General features: G+C 37.9%; 1 protein-coding gene across 1 annotated transcript in view; it reads right to left on the bottom strand.

The window, feature by feature from the left end:
• The window catches only part of LOC130905239 (phosphatidylinositol 3-kinase regulatory subunit alpha), a 59,260-nt gene extending 43,359 nt beyond the window's left edge, over nt 1-15,901 (bottom strand). Inside the window, exons 1-2 of the mRNA XM_057818418.1 lie at nt 15,689-15,901; nt 12,790-13,363 (exon numbers count right to left, since the gene is read on the bottom strand). Coding sequence (XP_057674401.1) covers nt 12,790-13,135 — 346 coding nt within the window. The 5' untranslated portion in view covers nt 13,136-13,363; nt 15,689-15,901. The remainder of the gene's footprint in view (nt 1-12,789; nt 13,364-15,688) is intronic.
• Between the last annotated feature and the right edge of the window lie 3,375 nt (nt 15,902-19,276).

Raw genomic sequence — 19,276 nt, 5'->3', positions numbered from 1 at the left:
GGGGAAAAACACTAATGTCTTCTTGCTACCATTGTAACAATAAGTTTTGTTGAATAATATGACATTTAAACAAAATTAGGGCTGTCAAACAATTAAAATGTTTAATCGAATTAATTACAGCTTAAAAATTAATTAATCGTAATTAATCGCAATTCAAACCATCTATAAAATATGCCATATTTTTCTGTAAATTATTGTTGGAATGGAAAGATAAGACACAAGACGGATATATACATTCAACATACGGTACATAAATGGTAAATGGTGTTAAGTACTGTATTTGTTTATTATAACAATAAATCAACAAGATGGCATTAACATTATTAACACTCTGTTAAAGCGATCCATGGATAGAAAGACTTGTAGTTCTTAAAAGATAAATGTTAGTACAAGTTGTAGAAATTTTTACATTAAAACCCCTCAAAACCCTTAATGTTTTCATTTTGATACAATTTGTAAAATTTTTCAATCAAAAAATAAACTAGTAGCCCGCCATTGTTGATGTCAATAATTACACAATGCTCATGGGTGCTGAAGCCCATAAAATCAGTCACACCCAAGCACCAGCAGAGCCATGCCATGATAGCAGTTATGCAGTAATACAGTCTTTAAAAAAAGTGGTATCGGTACAGTAACGGCATCGGCAGATACTACGAAGTCTACTGGCGGAATCGGGAGCTAAAAATGTTATCGATCCAGCACTAGTTAAGTTGCTGATTAAGACAATTTTTAGGTAAATATCTAAAGGATTAATTATCAAAATAGTTGTCAAATAATTTTTGATAATGGATTAGCTGTTGATCAGTCGTCATGGTGGATAGTTGGAATTCTGAACAAAGTTACTTGACCACAAGCTTTCTTGTACTTTGCAGTGTCCTTGTTTTACCCTAAAAGCACCTATTAAGTCATTAGCTACCATTGACGAACCAGAGTAGCTCTAAAATTAGCTTGTTTTCAATGACCACACAATACCTTTAGCATTATATGACTTCAAACACTTAGCAGCTTTGCCAACCCTGGCATATTTACATTGATGCTTTGGGCGACATGCTAATCAAACAAACAAATAAAAAAATAATATTAGCTACCACTGACAATGATAGACGAACCAGAGTGGCTCTAAAATTAGCTTGTTTTCAGTGATAGCACAATAACTTTAGCATTTTACCACTTAAAACACTTGGCTGTTATGCTAACTCCAGCATATTTACATTGATGCAAATAAACAAATAAATAAAATTAACCATCACTGACTGTGATAAACAAATCAGAGTAGCTCTAAAATTAGCTTGTTTTCATTGACCGCACAATAACTAGCATTTTACCACTTAAAACAATTAGCAGCTATGCTAACTCCGGCATATATACATTGATGCAAATAAACAAATTTAAAAAATTAGCCATAACTGACTGTGATAGAGGAACCAGAGTGGTTCTACAATTGGTTTGTTTTCATTATTCCGCACAATAACTTTAGCATTTTACCACTTAAAACACTTAGCAGCTATGCTAACGCCGGCATATTTACATTAATGCAAATAAACAAATAAATAAAATTAGCCATCACTGACAGTGATAGACGAACCAGAGCGGTTCGAAAATTAGCTCGTTTTCATTGACGGCACAATAACTTTAGCATTTTACACTTTAAAACACTTAGCAGTTATGCTAACTCCGGCATATTTACATGGATGCAAATAAACAAATGAATAAAATTAGCCATCACTGACGGTGATAGACTAATCAGAGTGGTTCTAAAATTAACTTGTTTTCATTGACCGCACATTAACTTTAGCATTTTACAACTTAAAACACTGAGCAGCTATGCGGACTCCAGCATATTTACATCGATACAAATGAATAAAATTGGCCATCACTGGCGGTGATCAATGAATCAGAGTGGTTCTAAAATTAGCTTGTTTTCATTGACCGCACAATAACTTTAGCATTTTACCACTTAAAACACTGAGCAGCTTTGCTGGCTCCGGCACATTTACATTTGATGCTTTGGGCTAACATGCAAATAAAATAAATAAATAACCGTTGCTACCACTGGATAGACTAGATAGAGTGGCTTTAAAATTATCTGATTTTCATTGAACACACAAAAAGTTTAGCATTTCACAACTTAAAACACATAGCGGCTTTGCTAATTCCACCCATGCTTTGGGCTGATATGCTAATTAAATGATAAATAAAATTAAGCTAGCATTGACGGTGATAGATGAACCAGAATAGCTCTAAATTTAGCTGATTTTCATTGACCATGTAATAACTTAAGCATTTTACCACTTAAAAGACTCAAACTAAGTAAACACTAAAAACCTTCCTACTGTTCTAACAGCTTTAATGTTATTTCATAAACATTTGCTGTCATTGTCAGAAACAGACGTCCAATCAGTTTCAACTGGTCAATGGGTTGGTCATCTATCGCTGTCAATGCCACTGAAACATTTTCAGTTAGCGCGCCATTGTTTATGGTTCCAGCTAAATTACAGCAACAATGCATCAGTCTCTCCAAGCGTGCGCTTCGCCGCCAAAGAACATTCCGGAGGTTGGCCACATCACAAGGAGCACCACATTACGCAAACTCTCAACACGGCCAATCCAGTGGATTTAGTAATCTGGGCTAAATCCTTCTCCCGCTAGTTAGAAGCTTTCAGACTCAACCCAGAAACGCCAGAGCGTTCGGTGCCGAGCGGCGGATGTCCGCCACGGTCTTGATTTGGACTCCCTCTCACTAGTTGGCGAAACCTCAACTCCTATTTTTTTTTTGCATCCATAGTCTCCCTCATTGAAACTCAGCCCGCAGCGCTTTATCTCAAACGTGCTTTGACGTGTTTCGTAGAGATAAATGACACTCCGACAGCATTCCGCGGGCTGATACAAAGGAGAAATGCAATCATGGGAATTGGACATCCAGAATTTCGCCTTCGGGTAAACTTGAAAAGATTCTAAGGGCAAGTCAACACTTTTTTTAAACGTATGTCAGCTTTTGAGCCACAATATGGCTGCCGTGATTAATCAACTATTCTGACAGTCAATTGATGGTTTAGCTACATTGTTGACCCTCTTAAATGTTGATCTACATATTGTGCGAATCCTCCATTTTTTAGCCCTTTTATTAATAAAAATATATACCGGTATATTTTTTTTAGTGATGAAATACAAAATTATAAGAAAAAACAATTTTTATGATGAAAAAAGATTTCAAAATTCGTTCCTTTTTTTTTTACTCAAATTTTTGGATTTAATATTTTTTTAAAACAATATTTAATTAAATTTAGAAAAACAAAAAAGGAAAAGAAAAACCTGAAGATTTTCTGATTCCCGTAGTGTTCTGTGAAAGCAGACTATTTTAGTAATAAATTGAAGTGAGATATATGCACGTATCTGTATTTTACTTTGGAAAACAATGATACCGTTAATCATAGTCCAACATTTTTCAGTACATATTTTTATATAACATTCTACAACTTTATTTATTATTAATCATCTTTTCCAAAGCACATTTCCACATAAAATTTTCACCACAGCGTTATATAACAGCCCATTTATTCACGAACTGATTAGTTAACTTCACAAAAATAATCAGTAATTATTCGAGTCTACTCTCGTTGACGACGACACAAATCAAAGTATTTGCTGCCAAGACGCTACAAAAAGGATCTAGCGAAAAAAAAAATCTCTAAACAATTAATCGACTATCAAAAGAGATGTTGATTAATGTGATAATCCATTATTGTACGAGCCTTAGTTTACAGTATGTACTTGGTTTTTTCCTAATAAAGTTTAAACATTGAGAGACCATTTCTTTGCACTGTTTGCACTAAAATGTCACTGTCATTGCACTGCTAATGCCACAACATTGTCACATGCATCTCACTAATATATAAATTCTCAAACATTTGTCTGAATCTGGGTACAGCACAATCAGGGTACTGTATATGCAATATTTGCACAATTACATGATAGCATATTTGCACTATTATATCAGGTCAGCAATCTTCCTCCTTGAATGAGTAAATAAATTGTAAATTTGTCCGATACTGACTTTTTGACCAAAAACCCATATTGACCAACTCCGAAAATCCGATACCACTTTAAAACCGATCGATATATGCAGTCGTGCACTTAACACGTTACTGTTAATTGTATTGTGATGCCCCACGCGATGCTTTAATAATGATAAATGTAACAACTTCAAGGTTTTCCGAATAAAATAAAAAATCTGTGAAAATTTAGAGACCAACTTCAATTAAAATTATAGAAAATAAATGTCCCACACGAAAAATATAAATTGAAATGAGCCAAAATGTCCTTCATTATATAAAAGGAATCATTCACAATGAAATCACATTTACAGTAGTTACCCCAAAGAGCCACTAGGGGGTGATCAATGCATTACAAATACAAGCAGGCAATCGGACATGCAAATGCAATGACAAGTATTTTTTTTGAGTATTTTGCTGGGCTTTTCCACAGATTTTTGTATTTTATTACTTTTCTAGTTTTCTTAGTGACTATTTCTTTCCGGAAACGCAGTAGTTATATGTAATAATTTTATAATACATTATTTTTCAATTATTTATTGTTCAGTTAATTTTTGTACCATGAATGCAAATAGTCTGCTCACATAACAAATCCTAAGCATCTTAGTTTGAAGACATCTTATGGACAATTAGCATAACCGCAGTGCTAAACGGTGAGCAGCCCTTGTACAAATACAGAAGGCTTCTACATTCACTTTGAAGGCAATATACATATTAGCCCAAACCCGATAATGAAAAACTGATACCGATGTTGTCTGATTTCATTTAAAAAAGCATATATCGGCTACCTGATAATATTGGATATTGGAACACTAGCAAATTGTCATATACGCAATGATACTACCACTACATCACTATTTGCTGCTAGTCATTTATTCACTTTATTCTCAATCTGTTTGATGTTGTGCACGTTATGGCAATGCTTTAAATAGTGTGTATAATAGTGTGTATCTATTCGATTTAAACACACGTTTCAACCAACACAAGCCAATGAATGCCAACTGCAGTTTTTTTCGACAATTACAAGCTTAAAGGAAGTATGCATCAATGTTGGCTGAGGAGATACGATTGGGCCTCCTTCTTTGACAAAACGAAAAAGGAATCAGACTTTCATGTTCTTCGGAGCTGAAAAATGAAGCTGAATAGTTTCCCCTGGCCCCTTCACATCTGCTACACTCCTGTAAGCCCTCATGGCCCCTTTTTCCCATGCAGCCTCCGCCACTACCCCACCAGCACCCCAACTGGAGGAGTTGTCCAAACAGTAGAAACAGGGGGGCGCAATAAATCACAAACACCCTTCACACACACAAAAAAAAAGGATCATCGCAAGACCCTCACCCGGGGCCCAAACTCCCTTTCAGTGCTTAGCCTCCGCACACACATTAGCCATCTAGCAGAATAGCCCCTCACAGCAATAGACACAGAGATTTTTCTTCTCCGGCTACGTTGGCTTGCAACATAACTCATGCGCGGTGGGGGTATTAAACGCCGACCCGCCTGGGACACAGTGCTGGCGATGTGACAATATACAGTACAGCAGGGGTGTCAAACTAATTTAGGTTAACGGGCCACAAAGCCTAGATTTTTTTTTTTTTCAAATGTATGGAAAAGGATGCTTCTAGTTGGGCTTATTAGTGTTAAAAGTGCAGCATAGTTTACTGTGGAATGAAATGATCAAATTGGTGGACAAAAATGTTACTCAACTACGGAACTTCCTTTCACAATAGCAGCAACCGCGGGGAACACCATTTTTGATGAGTTAGCATTGAGTGCGGAATCCAACACTGATCAGATTTTTTATTCATCATGTCTATTTTAACTATAAAATCCCGATTTCCATTAAAGAAGTACGCGCGTATGTCCGCAATTATAGTATGTTTATAAGGTTGGTCAGCTGTGGAGAAACAAACCTGACACGATAGGGAAAAAAAAACGGCAATTTTGGAATCAGCATGCTGTTTTAGTTTATATTAGCATCAGCATTTCAAGGTACTATAGACCCTACCCACCGACGTCACAAAACCACGTGCTCGCTGTATGGTTCCGCCCACTTGTCCGTCATTTTGTCTCTGTATTAGCATTGGTTTCAATTGATCGAGGAATTTAAAATTCATTTCATGGAAGACCCGGTGCTTTCTGATGCCGTAAACTCACTGGATGTGTTGCATAAAAGGCCTTATGTGGAAAAGCTTCGTTCTATACAGTCGCCAGATCCATATTTGATGCCTAAATCGATGATTTTTGACCGGCTGCCTTCGCCGTCTCTGCCTGACCCTGATATTTACAACTATCTTGTCCACACAAAATCAGCCTATTCTCACGAAAGTTTGAAAAACTTTAAGAGCTTGGAGGCTTATAAATGCTACTTTGCTGGTTGGGTGAAACAGGTCCTCGTACACGAAAATTCGGCAGGAATCTTGTGCTCGGAAGGTGAGTTACGAAATTTTCAATTCAACATCTTTTGTTGCTAACATCCACTGTCAAGTCTAATGTATTTCATGTCATTTGTCAATGGAGCTAGGGCTTTTAATGTTTATATGGTTTAGCGATAGCACTCTCACGACATACATACGTGTATGTTGTCGGCGATTAGCCTAGCAATGATCTTAATTGTGGTTGTCAGCCCAAAACCCTCTAAATATATATTAAATGCATCTTACCAGATATAAAATGACTACTACATAATCTGTGGTAATCGTTTGGAGCCCAGTTTTCTCGTCGAATTGCAGCAGCCCATCTCGCTCTCTCCTCTCCGTGTCTCTCGGAATCCGGTAGAACTTCAAGTCTCTCCGTCTATCTTCTCTGTTATTGCAACCGACCGCCACACACGCCTTCACCATTTTGATTATTAATGTTAACGAGCAGAAAAACACGCCGTAAATAGGAGGAATGTACGTAGCCGTAACAGGTCAACACGATGTGTTGATGGACAAGTGGGCGGCACCAGTCAGGAGAGCGGAGTTGTGACGTCACGTGGGTAGGGTCTATAGGTAATTTTTAGTGTTAATTTAAAATACTTTACCACTCCATGCAGGCTCCCTCTACCGATGAGTACACAGAGCGTTGGGATTTGAACTGAGACTGCCCCAAAAAGCCCTTTTTCAAGGAGTCTTCGCTTGGCAAAAACACTTTTCTCACCCACTTAAGACTTACTGTACTACAAACAGTAAATAATCACGTTTGCTGTTTTAACGTTTCTGGTGCCGATTTGATGGGCTGAACGCTCGTTGCTTTCTGTTCGTGCAGAGGCGGGTAGTCACGCGTTACATTTATTCCAATACATTTACTTTAGTATAGAGCTGTCCCGACTAGTCGACGTCATCGATGACGTAAATCCGTCGACGAGCACAACATCCCGTCGACGGTTAATGAAGGGTTAAAAAAAATATATGCGTGGAAAGTTCAGAATGTCGGATGCTCTGTATGAAAGTGGGGAAAGCGGCACAAAGCCAAAAAAAGCGCACCAGAGTGTCCAAAACATTGACTTACTTCAAAGAAACAACGGAGGGTACACTCTTCTGTCCTGTCTCTTCAATGTCAAGCTTGGCTGCACGTCGGCCGTGAATAAACACCTCATGCGCCGTCACCCAGTTTGTAATTTTTTTTTCTTTCATTTTTTGTACACCAGAGGGTGCTGTCGCCTTACTGAATAATAATGTTTCATCGACAATGGGCCTATAAGTGCTATTAGTATTGTCCTTAATGCTAACTGAAAGGTTTATTTCATGTTATGGTTTATTTTATGGTATAGAAAATTATATAAGGTTAAAAGGTCATAAATATATACAGTATATACAGTGATTGCACTCAAGGGAGAGATTGTCAATGATAAGGTAATAAATTAAGGTAAAGGCAATTCATTGATATATAAATAAGGTTTAAAAGGAAAAAGGTGAAAAGTTTTTGTGATTGCACTCAAGGGAGAGATTGTCAATGATAAGGTAATAAATTAAGGTAAAGGCAATTCATTGATATATAAATAAGGTTTAAAAGGAAAAAGGTGAAAAGTTTTTGTTAATTTCTAATTGTGTTGTTTTATTTGTGTGCACCGTAGCTCTTACGGTGTGATTACATCAAGGATGGAATAAAAGTTGTAAACCATCAGTTTAAGAGACCACCTTTTCAATCGGGATGCTACACTAGTTAATTCTATCAGCATTTGAACTCATTGTTTATTTGTGATTTATTATTGTTATTTACGTGTTTATTTGTACTTTAATAAATAATTTAAGTGTTCCAATATGTTTTTTGTGAATTGATAAGCGTCAACAAAAATGTCATTGCTAAATTAGTAAACAAAACCAAAAAAATTTTGTTTTTTTTTAAAATTATTAGATTAGTCGACTAATTGTAAAAACAGTCGGCTGACTAATCGGGAGAAAATTAGTCGTTTGGGACAGCCCTACTTTAGAAACTTTTTGAGAAAAATGTACCGTACTTCTAAGAGTAGTTTTACTAAGCCATACTTTTTACCTTTACTTGAGTAGATTTGTAAAGAAAAAAACGCTACTCTTACTCCACTACACTGGTCGTGACATTTTTCCGCTTTATTCAACATATATGATTTTTCTCTTTTTTTTTGCCAGCGAAATAAGCACATGACTCCGTTATACCAATCAGACTCAAGTTTGCCGTTTTATGATCATGCCAGCCTTTTCAATCACGTGCCGTCTTTAAAGCACCGTAAAAAATTCAACTCGAAACGGCGGATTTTAACCTCTCTCCCAGTTTTTATTTGGCACCGAATAACCACTGAAAACCAGAGATATTGTCCTTTTAATTTCATAATAGGAACTATGAAGGAACTATTCACTATTCAAACTAGGAACTATTTTCTCCACTAGAGGGCACTCATGCCTTTTGGACAAGTGATGCTTCAGTTCTGTTGATTTTTTTTTCCTCTCACCGATATTTTTTTTTTTTTTGTATTTCTTTGGCTTAATGTGGGTATGTAATAGGTTATAATACAGTATAGTAATAAAAGTTCATATACAGGTAGTCCCTGGTTTACGAACCTGGTTCCTACGCTGGCTCTGTAACCCGGTTTTCTGCGTAAGTCTGAATTAATCTTTTAAATACCTCAAAATAAAAATAAAAAACTATCTAAAAACATGTATTATACGCCACTATACGGTCCTCGCCAGTTGCCAAGACGTTGGAGCTAAGTCCCACCTAGACAGTGAGCTAAGCTCCGAAATGACGATGTCACACATCCGTGTGGTTTGTGACTTTATTCAGCTGCTCATGACATCTGCTCTTGCAGAATTTAACTAAAAATGAAATTAAATCAGTCTCATGTGTTCAACAACAGCGATTCAAATTTGTGTTTACAAGCAGCTGCTGATTCAGCAATAACAAACGATTAGCATGTATCAGTTAGCATTGGCACATCATCAAAAACCATCACGTAAATTCGCCCCAAGTATTCGACCACGATTGAAAACGCACAATAAACAGTACAAAAGGGATTATATACAGCCGTCGCCTCTGGATGCTTCACAAGCAACAAATGTGCGCGCAGGCTGTCACCTCTTCACTCGGCTGCTTCATGTGTGTGTGTGCCATGACTGCCGTGTGTGGGGTGGGCGGGTGTGTAAATGTTCTCGCGTGCCTAAGTACAACCTGCTCTACACTTCCTGCGCCAAAATAAAAGCATGCATCACGAAACAATAGTTAACATTTAAAAAAAAAAAAAAAAAAACGAGACGCAGGTGTCGTAAAGTTGAAATCACGTAAGTCGGGTCCGTGTTAACACGGGGACTACCTGTATACAACTTTGTGCTGAGAAAAAAACAAAAAAAAAACAAAAAAAAAACATTGTTTTAAAAACAATCAAACATTGTAAGCAGTTACTCGCAATGTTACTCATTACTGGAGTATTTTCATCACTTGTACTTGAGTACATTTTTTTGGATGACTTTTTATTTGATTATATTGGCCCCAATATAAGACGGCCCTAATTATAAGACGACCACCTCTTTTTTAAGTTTGAAAAAAGACTTTTTGAACACCAAATTAATTTTTATACAGACAATAATTACAGAACATCTGAAACAAATGATTATATCAATATATTTGAAAGAAAAAGCATGTTATTTTTCCTCATTCAAATCTTAATATCTCAACATTTAAATATGTAAACTAAAGTGCAATCACATTCGTAAATGAATGGCTTCTGGTTTTTGAAATGTAAATAAACCAATCTAATGTAAGAAAACAACAAAAATTGCAATAACTGCATTAACCATCAAAGTGAAGTCTAACTGTAACTGTAGGCTTGAAACAAATCTGAATAAGGAAAAACATTGCAATAAAACAATGAGAGTAGCTGAGATCTTTCATGACAGAACATTGCTTCAGTGATATCTGGCACTACGAGTGGGAACCTTGGTACCTCACGATACGATACGATTTGCGATACAAAGCTCACGATAACGATGATCTGACGATGATCAACGATTTTCGATACATTGGTTAGGAAATCATTCTAGGATATTCTACAAAAAAACTAATAAACAGAAAGACAAGCTTCTGCTGCGAATTGGAATGAGTTTATCACTAGTAGACGTCCAATCCATTTAAACTGAACATTCGTTCATTCGCTGCCATCCCTCCCACTTCAAACGGATTGAACATCTATGGCCGTCAGTGGCAGCCAGTGCCAGGCAATGAGTAATTTTGGGCCATTTAAGGTCATTTACCTGTTGATTTTCAGTTACTTCTTGATTTTGGTGTATTTTATGGGTCACTTGCTGTTTATTTTGCATTACAGAACAGGAAGTGACCTAGGAATCACCCAAATGAATAGGCAGTGACTCAAACTCAACAAGAAATGACCTGTAAATGCCCTAAAATGAAAAGCAAGTGACCTGTAAATGCCCCGAAAATCGGACCGAATGACTGTGAATGCTCTGGTTTTGAATGAACGAACGTTCCCAGTCTAAATGGATTGGGCTTTTTTTTTTTTTTTTTAATTGACACCTTTTTAAAACGATATCTCGATTCTTGACAGGAGCATATCGATAACCTTTTGGGATACAAAGTATCATGATGTATCACCATTTCGATATTTTGTGACACCCCTATCTGGCGCCATCTAGCGTCGTGAATGGGGAGAGTAGCTGAGATCTGTCATGACAGAACATCGCTTCAATGATATCTGGCGCCATCTAGCATCGTGAATGGGTATAATGTGTAGACCGCGAATATAAGACTACCCCCTCTTTTTCAGTCTTATTTCAATGCAAAAAACACCGTCTTATATTCGGGCCAATACGGTATTTTGAAATAATGCTACTCTTGCTTGAGTTCAATTTTTGGCCACTCTACCCACCTTTTGGTCGCGAGTAAAAAAAGTGACAAACTCCATATCGCACTTGTAACTAGTGTTGCGCCGATACCATTTTTTGGGCCCGATACCGATACAGATACCTGGCTGTGCAGTATCGGCCGATACCGATACCATTCCGATACCACTGTTTGCAAAAAATATATATATATATATATATATATATATACATATATATATATATATATATATATATATATATATATATAAATGTATATGTATAAGGGATGCAACGATACAGTTAAGTCACGGTTCGGTACGATTTTCGATACAATTCAATACACTTAATGCTCTGAAACAGAAAATACAACTGTTTTTTTTTTTTTTTTTGCTAACAAGCAAAAATAACAGTGCCATCATTTAAACAAGCATTTTAGTGCATAATATTTATGTGCCCACTTCTTACTGATCTGAAGAAATTTTGTATATAAGTGCTGAGAACAATCTTAACTGTTTGTAAAGTGGGGCACACTGTTGATTGCTGCAGCTCTCTTAGCAGCTATATTTACCATATAAGCAAAACATCCTATTTGTGGTCCGAGTCCATCTGTAACATGTGCTGAATTAACAGTATTTGCAGCATTATCTATAGTCACTGGTATGGATTGATTTGGCCTGCTTTACTTCCATTCAGTCATGGCGGTTTGTAATTCATCAATGGACAATATGGCATCGCTCTGGGCTCACGCAGCTAACGGCATGGGATCTAATGTAGCAGATCTAGGTTGCTCTTTGATGATATCTAGTGTGTGCGCGCGAGAGTTAGCATGGGATCTAACATAGGACATCTAGGTTGCTATCTGATGATATCTAGTGTTCGCGCTGCACCGCTTGAGTGTTTTGTGGCCACAGAAGTCACTTCTGCTCATTACTGCATAACACCAGCATATGAGAATCGACTTTCATAAACAAGACGAGTTTGAAGTACGGCGCTCTTAATTTGCCACTCATTGTTCATCATGAAACCATGAGTTTGCTTAGTCTCTCACGGTCTTAACCTTTCTGATCCCATCGGCGCTCCAACAGCGGGCGTTAGCTTACGCATGCTAATCGTTTGTGAATGCCATGTTAGAAAAGCAGCGCAACATCGCGGATATGCGTTGTAGTGAACATCCTGAATATTGAAGACGAAAATATTTTCGTGTGGTAATTTCGAGTCAAAAACATACAGATATCATGCATCGGGATTTGGGAAATTAGTTCACGTGGGGAGGACAGTTCATTTGCGCTCAAGTGACGCCAGTTGATGGTATCGGCACCCTAAATGTTGGTACTCGTCGATACCGATACCACCAATTCGGGCCGGATCGGCACCCTCTGCCGATACTGGTATCGGTGCAACTTTACTTATAACTCAAGAGAATTTCAAATTTTTCAGCATTGACTCACCTTGCTCCGAGTCGGAACCGGCCTCAGCCCTGGATGTCGCCGGGGTGACCGGCAGCGGGCGCAGCGGGCGCGGTTTAGGTGTAGGCGGCGAGATGCGTTTTTTGCCGACGTACTCCACGTACGTGCCGGGGAAGTCGCCCTTCTCCTGTGTGGTTTCGTTAAAGCCGGGCAGCCAGCCCATCTCGTCGGGCCTCTGTTCCAGGCCGTCCGTGTAACCCAGGGCCGCCATCCCCGCCAGCGCCCCTTTGCTCACCAGCAGCATATCCCCAACGTGAAGGTCAATGTCCTCCTCGCGCTCCTTCTTGTAGTCGTACAGCGCTCGGTACTGGAAGCCTTCCGTGCTCATGTTGTCCAAAAGTTGCCACGTCTTTCCAAAAATAAAATAAAATAAAATAAACCCCCCCTCAAACTGCAATTACTTTGGGTGGAGATTGGACACGTCTAGCTGGTCTTCATTCTTTCGCACTTGTCGTCTCGGTCGGGTGATTTGTGGCTGTGTGTCGCCTCCTGGCAGTGCGCACCCATCGGGGAAGGTGAAGGCCTTGCGGGGATGCTGCAGGGAAGCTATGCAGAGCTGCGGAATGACACGATGAGTTTAATAGAGATGCAGCAGAAGAAGCAATAAACATTATGTTAGGGCAGTGGTTCCTAAACTGAGTTCAGTGTTGTTTTTGGCAGTCATTTCCATTTTCGTCTTTCGGACTAAAGTACGGATTAGTGCTGGAACGATTAATTGATTAACTCGAGTAATTCGATAAGAACAAAGCTTCAAATCAAATTTTGCTGCTTCAGGGATTCGTTTAATTACAGTAGCGCTGTAATGATTTGTTTTGAAAGTGTTTGCATTTCGTTTTATTGATTTGCTTGGATATAATGCCCTCTATCGGCAACAGGGAATTCGACATAGCTCATTTAACATGGCTGAATCCTGCTGCTCCCTGTTAAGACCAACATAAGGTATTTTGGTTTGAGCTAATGTTTTTTTTTTTTCGTTCGTAATTTGTTTTATAGGTATATTTAGACATTTTTTGTGGGAATATGTGTTTGAACAATATGTTAAGAGCATTGCAAAATTAATTACAATTTAATAGCATTTAGGCTAGCGGACTTTTGCAACACAAGTTAGCCAATTTTTCTTTCGTTGTACCTAGATCCTCTTTTATTTGTTTTTTTTTTAATGCCATTTCAGGCTAAGCTCAGGTATTTTAATGTATTTTTTTTTCTAAAAGTGCAATTCTGCATAGTTTAAAAAAACACTCGGGAATTTTATTTCATATTTCCATCTAATGCTCTTTTGAAAATGCAATCTTGAGCAAGCCTTTGTTTTACATGACGCATTAAAGGTTCCTAATCCGATTACTCGATTATTCGAACTAATTAGTTGATAGATGAATCGTTTACTAAAAATAATCGATAGCTGCAGCCCTTTCCAAACAGCCATATTTTCATACGCTGATTAAAGGCGAGGTGTCGTTTAAGATTAAATTTTGTTCTTTCAACTGCTAGCCCTCTATCTAATGCGAGTCGAAACTGGTTTGCTCAGTTGAATGTTGACTCTCCATATGAGGAAGTGTATTACACCCACAGGCACCATGGACTTCACAAGTAGTAATAATAAAAAATAATTAAATTCTATTTGACGCCATGAAAATATGATGAAAGGAGTTTAATTTCATTTTCCAACGTAAAAATTAAAAGCAAAGGGCAATTTTTGGGTAGTAAATCTGAAGAAATTTGAATAGGAATTCACTTAGCTTGCTTGCTTAGCTTTATTGGTTTTCAATTTGGGGGGGAAAATGGCTTTATTATTCAATTCCGAAGGGTTCGATGAATGCAAATGTGAAATTTGTGGGGTTCAATACCTTTAGCAAGGTTAAGAACCACTGTGTTAGGGGAACCAACTTAATATATTTATCAATGAATTTATTGTTTCAGTTTGAAACGGTCTCTAAATCCTCATAATTTCAGCACCCTAGCAGTAAATATTGCTAGATTTCTAAGTGCCATTTTTTTTTTGCGTTGAATCAAAATAGGACATTTGTAAATGTCTGCTTATATTTTGGAAATAGGCCAACATTTTAGTTTTTGGACATTTTTCAAATCAAAACAGGAGCCTGAATCAGAAATAATTGATGATGGTGCATTTTTTTCCATAGTTAATTTGAAATCATGTCCAATTTTCAGGAAATTGATAGATACAATGCATGTTTTTGTTTGATTCAAGTTAAAATAACTGTATGGCAATACAGCTTAAAATCAACAATTTCATGGTGATACGATATTATACCGCTTATTTGCTGCTGTGAATGTATATTAGTTTACTCCCAGTTCAAATGAATTGGACGTCTATCGCTGTCAATGGCAGCCAATGAGTTAAAAAAAAGCAAATTTGTTCTTCCTCTGGTCAAGATGCACCCTTCCACCAATGAGTTTAACGCTTATAGACGGGCAAAATGAACGCTCAGTCGCTGCCACCTTCCCACTTCAAATAGATTGGACGTCTAGCGCCGTCAATGGCAGCCAATGAGGCGTGCGCGTGACAGCGCCGTCCACGTTATGCAACTAACAAGAGCCCAATATGATAACGTCGGTCGTCAAAGTCATGATGAGACACTTTTGGACGTTTTCCGTCGTAATTTTTGGAGTTACAAGTGAAAATAAATAGGGAGGTGGCCGATGAATATGTTAGCCAGTGAGTTAGGGTGTGTTGATGGGGTCGTTCACTTGTATAGAATGACGAATGGACTTACTAAAATGTCTTTTAAAAGTATTAAACTAAGGAGAGAATTCAAATTCAAAGTCTCTACACTTTTTAAATGCGAATTACTGAATGCACAGTTATGTTTGACTTTAAATACGTGAAGCAATAAGCGCATGCGCAGTAGCGTCTACCACGTACCTAACGAGCCCGCATGAATCCTCCTCGTTCCAAGTCCTTTTTTTTTTTCTTTCTCCCACTCGTTTCCTCTTTGAGTCCTTCTCCAAGAAGTACTTCAACCGTCTCTAACCCTCCAATGTACTGCTTTCGCGAGTAATAGGATCAGCAAATGCACTCCACGTAACGGTGCTGCTCGCTTCGGAGTCCGGGACTAACGTCGCCCTGTGCGGCCAAACTGACAAGGAGGGTACGGGAGTAGGGGCGAGACAGAAAAGAGGCTTACTATTGGTTGAATTGTTTCGTCGATCACGCTCTCGACCAATGGACGTCGCGGCCCCGCCCTTTTGTTCTCCCAGTCCTGAGCCTCACGATATAGTCCTGAGTGCGTGCCATAGATATAACATATATAAAGCGGTAGATGCATAATGCGCAACGAGGAAATCGATACAGCCGATTACACTTCTCGGCCATTTTGTGTCAGTGCCCTTTGCTATACATAAGCTTATCTTCAACAGAGCGTATACTTTGAAATTGCTACATATTGCTCAATTTTCAACAGCTTGCTTTTTCATAAACGTCTGCATAATTTGAAAATAATGATATAACATACTAATAACCTTTTTGTCAATAGAGCGTATAATTTGAAATAGCTACACATTCCCCAATTTTCAACAGTTTGGTTTTTCATAAATGTCTGCATAATTTAAAATTAATGATATAATACATCAGCCAGAATCATAGCTACGTTAATCCGGTTCGTTAAAAACAAGATTTGTGCGTATTTCGGTGGCGAAAACCAGTCACATTATGTTCACTGCAACAAGCCTGCAGAGAATTTTCCTGCATTAAGATGGCCGTCGGTGAGTAACACAACCAACTCCGACTTTCCGCATCTACTTCTATATTGTATGATATCTATGGTGCCTGCAACCCGAGCAGCTCGTGGAAGTTACGTAACCAAGTCAAAGTCCTGCAAAAGCTTTACGACGTGTTTCTCACTTGCGTGCCATTTCATCGTCTTCACATATTCATCGTAACGTAACGTAAAAATTTGTTGCGTAATCACAACGTGTATATTCTGCTTAAGTGGCAAAATCAAGTACAAAGACACTAGGTAGTACAGTGAAGTAGTCGTGTTCAAAACAGTTCTTTTGAGAGGACAAGGGTGATAGTCGTGCGGTTTCATGCGGGTGGCCTAATTATGGCAGAAATCCCCGAGTCCTATCAAAAAGAAAGCTCAGTGTGCTGCTAAAGGAGGTCGTATAAGCAGCTTTGCACAAGGCGGGGCCCACATGGCAAGGCCAAAGCATAGCCTGGGAGTGCGACACAGCACAATATTTACAAAAAGACTTTTCTATTCAAAGTTATAATAAAAAAACAAGTTAAACATGAACAGGGCTGCCACGATTAATCAACCAATCTACAAATTGTCGGTTATCAAATTAATTAGCAAATATTTTGGTGGTTTACTTTAGGGCTGTTTGATTTGACCTAAAACAAAAACCCCAATTAGTATCTCTCAAACCCAATTTTCCAATATCGATTACGATTGCTTGACAAAATAAAAATAACAACAAATAAAGTATTTGGAATCTCTTCTATGTAATATTTTTACCTAACCTTAACCCTATTTAATATATTTTTACTATATTAGAACTGCCAGTGAATTTAATTCTCAGTGTATACAGAATAATCCCTTGGGATTAAGAACATTTTGTTTACATAATAATTAAAGCAAAAACAGGTAACTTCTCAACCTTTATAAAATATTTTCATAACATTTGAGATGATTTGTCGACTGACAACTAGTTGAATGACAACTCTTTTATATCTTGAGGGGGTCTGTATCGCTTTCACTGGCACTAATTAACTTTGAGGAGGGTGGCGGGAACCCTGCCAGACAAAAAAAAAAACTACAAATGTGCTGACTGCTTTACGGCATACGTCACTTCCGCCTTTCCCCATTCATTATAAAGATGGAAGTCTATGCGAACGCTTTCGCACAAATTCTGCAAAGATGGCAGAGCAACAAAAGGGACAAAAAAGTTTTGTGCGAGGACGGAAAAAAGGGAGGCTACTGAAGTCAGTATGCATCTCTCCTAATGCAATCATATCCATAAATGGAGATGTTTTTCACAGAAAACCGCTGACAGTTAGTTTTGCCTCAGATAATCATGGACTTTAACTGCCAACCAGGAAGGCTCCTGACCTATTTTGCAAGATGAGTTAATCACCAAACAGACACACCTCCTTATCCGTACAGCATATAAGCAACGCCGAGCTCTCTATTCAGTGTGCATTTCTCTACACAGCTTTTGTTCTGTCACTGAATGCACCCAAAAATATCTGAAATTAAAACTGCGCAGTAATGATCTCTTGCCTCCAGTCTTTTATTTAGCAATCTCGTCTAGCCGTCTCACCTGTATTGAAAACGAACACGCGGAGGACCTGAAAGACTGCCTCCAACACTACCAAGATACTCAAGAATAAACATTGGCCCAGCTTTCACTCGCTGGCGTGATGCCTCGTCAACTCTGTCGAGTTCGGGTGGGGATAGGGGGGTTAGCCATACTAAGCTACATGGTGGCTAACCATCATTGCTATTGTTTAGCCCAAACTGGATCCATACCTTAATACTATTCATCCTTCACACAGCCGCTGGAAAAAGAAATGTTGTTAAATCCATCTGCAGGAGACCGGGATATTGATTTTTGATTGATTGATTGATTGAGCGACTGATGATTTTACAACACTGTGCGGGTGTGTGCTGGTCCTCATGGGAAACGCACTCTTCCTTAATGCAAAAAAATACCGCTTTTGTCCACCGGCGTCCCTAAAATCGACCAAAACTGAAAAGTTAAGAAGTGTTGCTTTGAATAAACGAATAAATATTGAAATAAATAAATAAAATGTTTAAATAAAGAAATATATATTGGAATAAAGAAAGAAATATTGAAATAACTCAATAAAATTTGAGATAAATACATAAATATTGAAATAAATAAACTAGAAATACATATTTAAATACACAAATAAACATTTAAATAAATAATTAATGAAATAAAATAAATATTGAAATAGAGGAATTTTAATGACACATTTACTAATTTATTTCATTCTGTATTTATCAATTTTTGCACTTATGGTCCTCCATAGTAATGTAGCATAAGCGCACCCTGCTCTGCTTGCATTGACAAGCGAAGCAGGGTGCGCTTAAAGCGGTCCGAGACCCACGATTTTTGAGGGAACTAAAGTTTGTTTGTTTAGTCCGAACTAGATTTCGGATGCGCGTTCACATTTACAAAATGAAGTGTACTATCTGAAAAGAAACTCTGGTCTTTTTAAAAAGGACCAAACAGTGCTACCGTGAAAGCACAACATAGGTCTGTGCTGAGTGATCTTTCATCACACACTAAATGTAACCTGTAGCGTTAGCATAGCGTTCGCGTTAGCATTTAGCGTGGTGAGTGTAGTTTTAAACTCTTGGAAAACTATTTACATAAAGTTCGTCACGTCCAGGTGAGTTGAATTGAAAATAGTGTACGGTTTTCCTGCTGAGTGTGTATTATAATCACGCAGATGGTGATGTCATCCATTACGTCAATTGCA

Source organism: Corythoichthys intestinalis, chromosome 17, assembly GCF_030265065.1.
Source record: "Corythoichthys intestinalis isolate RoL2023-P3 chromosome 17, ASM3026506v1, whole genome shotgun sequence".
NCBI classification, from domain to species: Eukaryota; Metazoa; Chordata; class Actinopteri; order Syngnathiformes; family Syngnathidae; genus Corythoichthys; species Corythoichthys intestinalis.
This window is presented reverse-complemented; position numbering and strand designations above follow the sequence as displayed.